Source organism: Neopelma chrysocephalum, unplaced genomic scaffold (genome assembly GCF_003984885.1).
Source record: "Neopelma chrysocephalum unplaced genomic scaffold, ASM398488v2 Primary Assembly neopelma1_59, whole genome shotgun sequence".
NCBI classification, from domain to species: domain Eukaryota; kingdom Metazoa; phylum Chordata; class Aves; order Passeriformes; family Pipridae; genus Neopelma; species Neopelma chrysocephalum.
The window spans coordinates 7,496,167-7,502,517 of NW_020897714.1; the positions used below are offsets into that span (position 1 = coordinate 7,496,167).

General features: G+C 39.3%; 1 protein-coding gene across 1 annotated transcript; it reads right to left on the reverse strand.

Annotated features, from left to right (window-relative positions):
- Nucleotides 1–223: 223 nt before the first annotated feature.
- Nucleotides 224–6,293, reverse strand: CCDC59 (coiled-coil domain containing 59). Its single transcript, XM_027680471.1, has 4 exons — nucleotides 6,144–6,293; nucleotides 4,852–5,077; nucleotides 2,844–2,943; nucleotides 224–594 (listed from the first exon to the last, which is right to left on the reverse strand). The coding sequence occupies exons 1-4, from the start codon at nucleotides 6,274–6,276 to the stop codon at nucleotides 433–435; spliced, it is 621 nt and encodes a 206-aa protein (XP_027536272.1). The 5' UTR covers nucleotides 6,277–6,293; the 3' UTR covers nucleotides 224–432.
- Nucleotides 6,294–6,351: the final 58 nt, after the last annotated feature.

Sequence of the window (6,351 nt, forward strand, 5' to 3'; positions counted from 1 at the left end):
ATGTTCTCTGTTGTCATGTGCCAAACCCTATCCAAAAGCATACAAAACACGCTCCTAGAACTGGCAGTTCATGAGACATCAAATATGTCCCATGTATCACTTCAGTCCTCCCAAGTAAGTATAGTTTAATAGTCACAATTGCAGGAAGTGCTAGATTCATGTTCAGACGACACCAGGCCCTACTGATTTTGAATCCAGGATATTTGGTAGCTAATAGAATTTAAGTTTAGGAATCCAGACCATTTATTTTCAAGGTACCAGATCTCTCTCTTACTCTCAGCATAGAATACATATTTTCAGGATGAATATATCACTACTGGACTGATGAGATAAATCAAGCCAATAACAAAAGTAATATAGAAGCAAAATAACATTATTTATTAAAAGTAATTTAATAAAATGTCCACGGGTAACTCAAATATATGCAGAAGTTTAGGTATTTTGCTGTATTTTCTGAAGAAGAAACTCTACTTGTAAGTTTAGATTTGGCTGCCCTTTTTTTGTCTTCTTACTCAATATTTTATAAGCTTCCATTTTCTTTTGCTTGTACAACCGTTGAGCTTCTTCTCTTTGTTGTTTTCTTTTTTCTGCTTCCTGAAATTAAATAAAGATACATGATTATGAAACAATTACATACCTTCTATGACTGGGAAACTATCTATAAGCAATAAAATTTATTTTTCTATAGATACTGGCAATTAGGTACTGTACTAACAGTAGAAACACCATTACTCTTAAAAGCATAATCAGGATGCTCTTTCAGCATATACTGCAATCAAAACACACTATATAGCCTAAAGCTTCAAGAAAAGAGACAAGTTTTTTCAGTAGAGCATCCTACAATAAGGTTTGTTGCTACAGTGCATACTACTTCCTTTCTGCAAAATATACCCCTTGACTTTTCTCCTTAAATGAAAAAGAGGTAAAAAATTCCCCACTTTCTTCTCTTGACTGCAAGACAGAAAGAGTGTGATACAGGAGCTGCCATGTAAATGTCTTGGCAACGCAGATGTGCTACAATACTGGACATAATTGCATGGGACAGACAGATAGAACCCAAATATGCAATACACCACAAATCAGACTGAAGGACCGCTTCAGTTAATTTGGAAGATTTTTTTCTCATAAAGTTTAGTCTTTGAAATTCAGTGCCAATATGGTCACAAAGGTGGATGTTTCTGCAGAATGCCGGAACAAATGACAATTTAGCAATTATAATTTTGTTTTCCATGGCATAGATAGCTTCAGTGACATACAAAATCTAGTAAGACTTGCTCCCTGACGTAGAATATAAAATTAACCAGAAATAACCCAAGAAAAGATTTCTAAACAGAAATCTAAGACACTTCAGGAAAAAGAACCAATAACCAGCCAAATAAATGAACAAAAAAATCCCCAAAAATATGCAAAGATAATTTCTATCCATTCAGAATCCTGCAGTTATTTTGCCAAAACAATTAATATAATTTATTCTTTTTTAAAAAATGTAGAGTAGCATCTTCTTTAAATTACCTGTAATTCACTTCCTATCTGATAATTTTACCACTATTCAGCATACTGTTGTAAACAACAACCATTTAAGCTACCAACCAAATGCCTTCTCAAAGCAAGAACGTTCATCTTACTTAGAGAGTTGCTACTTACATTAGTATTTTTTTCTGATCTTTACTAAATCCTAGTTTTTTTAGGCCAAAAAAAGCCTTTGTGGAGGCCAAAACTATGTCTTCAAGCTTATTTCTCTTCCCAAGATAAATAACAGCAAATACAGCGTTTGTTAACATACATGAGGGTAAAGTATGTGATAATCATGCCAGTACTCCGCATAAATGATATTATTATTGTGGCACTTAGCCACGCTGTTTTGCCTAAATATCTTGAATCAGACTAAAAATGCCAATGACTCCCCTCAGGCAACTCCTATGAGCTGCTCAAAGAAAACTCCTTGCAGTCTTGCTGGTGTTTTACTTGTTCCCATTCCCTCTAAATAAGCTGGTCATAACATTCATTTCTATTGGTATGATCTGTAGCTAACATTCAAAAAAGCAGCTATCAGCTGAATAACCTCGTAACTCACCTAGACTCACAAAAGGATCAGCCTGCATAAAACTAAATACGGCTAAACTAAAGAAAGAGAGTGTTTTATCCAGCTAAATACTTATACAATAGTTACTGAAATTTAGTATGTCAGCAGCAAGTCACATAACTTCTGCAAGTTGCGCTACGTGCCACTTTACCATGCAACAATGTACTGGGAAAGAATAAAACCAGTTAAATAAGGATCTCTCAAATCAATAACTCAAGTAAGTTATTCAACAAGGATAATATTAAGATATGTCCTGTAAAAATAACTCCCATTAAATTAGAATGAGGGGAACTAGTAAAAATTTTGGCCATGGATACTATTACATTTAACTGTTTCACTGCCGGTCAAAGTACATCAAAAGGTAAAATGAAGACTGCATTATGGTAACGCCATAAGAAATAGGATAGATATTTAAGTTTTCATCACAAGATGATGGTATTGTTATTACTTCCCCTTCTACAATATTTAAGTGGTCTAATATAATCCACTGGGATGTGTAGATCGAGCTCTAAGCTTTTCTTGATGTACCAACTGACATAATAAAATCCTGCTAACAGCAACTGCAAGACAAAAATGGTAACAACAAAGAGAATGATATTCTGAATGCCTGCATGCCTGAATACTACTGTCAAGTTGAAAAACACTGAAGGAGTCCTAATGCCTGTATTCTCCTATGGTCCTCTGTGGGAGACTGACAGGTAGAAATGGTATTAATCTAGCCTTTGTCTACAATCAAGAAAGAACTTTGTTAAAGATTTACCTCTTTCTTCCTAGCACGCTCAGCCTTTATTTTCTCATACTCTTCTTTTGCCTTCTGATTGGAAGTTTTCTTCTTAAACTTCCCTTCAGTCACAACTGACCTGCAACAAAAGATACATGTACTTCAGACACTGATTATCATCAAGCAGACATAACCATATATCCCACAGCCACTGCAGAATCACAGCATAGTCTTCCAATGTTTTTTGCATTTTCAGGCAAGTTAATTACAAATACAGACTTGGAAGAGTCATCCTTCTACACTGAATGTAGACCTGTTTGCACCACTCTTACTTGATACCCAACACCATTCCATACATGCAGTGAGTAATCACCATGAAAACACAACAAACTAAACTCCTTCAATGCAAAATGTACCAAAGACTGAACTGTACACAACTTTAGTAACACACATACCTTATCTGCTGGATCTTCACATGGATGATATTTCATGAAGTTTAAAGAGTGCCTAAAGAGTTTTCCCCATCATGCAAGCTCTTCAGAGCTAGAAAACCCAAATGCACTAGCTTGGAGCTGTATTATCTCTTTCTAGTTCCAACACACAGACGCAGCTGCAGAGGTGCGAGGACAGCCAGTGTCGGCAGACTGCCTGCCAGAGCAGTCAGGCTGACGTGGTGTGGTGGTTTGGGCTAGGCCTTCCTTGGTGACCAGTTTGTAACCAAGGAAGGGTCCAGATTTACCCAGTATTCCCTACGATTTTTACGTAAGCCAGACTATAAGAAGAGAGGAGGAGAGGCCTTCGCTCTCTTTCCTTCCGGCGGCTTGGAGGTGCAGGTTCCCTGCTGTTGAGTCTGCCGTGTTGGGGAGCGAGGCCTGGCTAGGCCTTGCCGACCTTGGGAGACAGAGGTTGCCGGCGATCGTTCCGGAGCGACTCTCGGTTGTCCCAGGAGAGTAGTGAGATATCTTCTTTGCTAACTCTTTTGTTCTTTAGTTACTAGATCTCGGGCTACTGATTGGGATATATATATATATATATATATTTTATTTTAGTTTTGTTCCTTTTCCCCTTCCCCTTTCCCTTTCCCTTGTGAAATTGTATATAAGTGTAAATATATTTATATATATCAGTTTGGTTGTCCTCTCTCTCGTTTTTCAGGTTTTTCTTAGTTTTTTCTCCCTCTTCTCCCTGAGGTTTTTTTTGTGTTGGGGGGGGGGGGGACTTCTGGTGGTAAGGTTTGGAGACTTGGCAGGGAGCCAGCTTCAAACCATATCACGTGGCAAGGTGAAAAAGCACAGTAGTAATAACCTCTTTCTAAAAGTTTCTTCTTGAATGACATGGCCTATTAACGTTCTGAAATTAGATACTGGAAAGGTACAGTATTGTCCCTAAAGTTGTGCAATAAGGAACTGCAATTATGTTCCTTCCAGACTGCAATATAAAAGACTACCCGTGTATCTTTTACCAAAGCAAAAAGAAAAAGAAAACCAGTGCCATTTGTCTGGCATTTACTGTCACACTACTTTGAGTGGATTTTTTGGGTTATTTAGTTGTAATTTTTTTTTTTCTGATTTACAACAAAGCCATTACATAAACAGTGTGGTAGCAAAGACATTTCACACTTAAAAAATATAAGCCTTGCCAGATATTTAGTGGCTGTTCACTAACAAAGTTTTTGATTACTCTATCACTTGCACTACAAAAAGGTGAAAAGCAGCCATCAGCATCAAGGAGATTCAGATCAAAAACAAAGAGAATGTATTTGCTCACAATTTCATTTAAAAATAGCACTCTCTTCTGGAGAAAAAAGGAAGAATTTTTGCTTTATTCTTATCTCCACCTTGTGGCAATACTGTGCAATGATGTCTCATCGTCTCAAAACTACTTGCATTGCAATTTATTTTCCTTACGATCAGGAAAAATATTTAAGACTGGCATTTTTAGTAAAGCACATCACCATACTCAAACGCATGTAAAGTATAAGACCTAAAGTATTTCTTTAACGATTGAAACAATTACTTGTTTTTAAAGACATATTTTAAAAACTTACTCTTCTGCTTTATTAAGCTTTTCTTCTGATAACACTGAATCCTCTGGTGTCCTATGCCTCCGCTTCTTAAGCATTTCTTCCTCTGCGAGGTAAAGATGTTTCAAGTGCTCTGGATAGGTATCAGTAAACTGATCATCCTGTTGGGAATGGACCTTTCTTCCCTTTCTCAATAATCTCCTGTACTGTCTTTTGATCTTTTGTTTCCTGCGAAACGCAAATCCTCGTCCTGAAAACATAAGAAAAAGTGAGTTAAATACACCTGTGCTCAAATGGTACCAAACCATTCAACTGTTGTCAGGACAATCTCAATCTGTTTTCTTTACAAAATGGAAAAAGCCACTATGTGTGTCAATTTTAATAAGGACCAGTCATAAATTAAAGAAAACGATGACTGTTTCAATTATAATTCCCTACTGTTGTTGCATTAAAGTTTGCTGAAAATTACTACTGAAAATTATTGCCTAAACCCGAGAGAAGACTGCAGACATCGCTCCTTAATGCGTACTCAACGTTATACACTTTTGCCAATGCCTTTTAAATCCAGTGAAAAGACGTGTTAACATTTCACTTCTTTCCTACTTTTGACAGCTTCGTAAGGAACGTCAAACCAGATTCCAAAATAAACTCCTAAAGGTAGTCTCAGGAAGACATTGATAATAATACTGTCAGCAGCAGCTGCTGTGACACAGCAAAAAGTCACTAAATCTCTGTATTATGCTGTATTAATAATTCATTACATCTTTGCATTTAAACAGTATTTTATTGCTACTACTTTCTTTCTATACATGTTCAGAACGAGCTTTTCTACAGCTCCAAAGGTATGCTACATCATAGAATCATTTAGCCTTGAAACAACAATGGTTGTTTCAGTGTCCATCAGTATAGAACAACTCACCAAAGTTTAAGCCAAACATGCTTTTTTTCCTAATATGTTTTTATTGCACTAGTCTTAAGAGCTACTGGCTTTCATAATATTCACTAACAAAACAGTTTCTATAGGGAAGTCAAACCATTCATAACTTTTTCTTTAATTCTTTCTCTGTTTAAGGGTACAGCCTTCTACGGGGTCTGCACTCCTGAGCCCCGGGAGCTCCGGCTCACACCGGCCGCCCCCCACCAGCCCTGCAGCCCCCGGCCCCAAGCGAATGGCCGCAACTACCCCTTGGGCAGCGGGCAAGGCGGGTCCGCGGCTCCGCCAGGCGTAACCCTCTCTAAGGCCGTAGCTAAGGCCCAGCTCGGAGCTGGCCCACGGAGCCGGGCCACCTTCGGAACCGCCTTCGGCCCCGACTCACCCTCCTGGACGCTGCCCACGAAGCTGCGCAGCAGGACGGGCCTCCACCGCCGCTTTCGGCCGGGCGCTAGGGCACCCGCGCCCGCCGTGGCCGCCGCCGCCGCTCCGGGCCCGCCCCGCCGGGCCGCCACCATCGTGCTGCCGGCGCGGCGCACCCCGACGACGTCACGGAGCTGCGCCACCGCCCCACCGGGCCGCGCGCGGGGCCA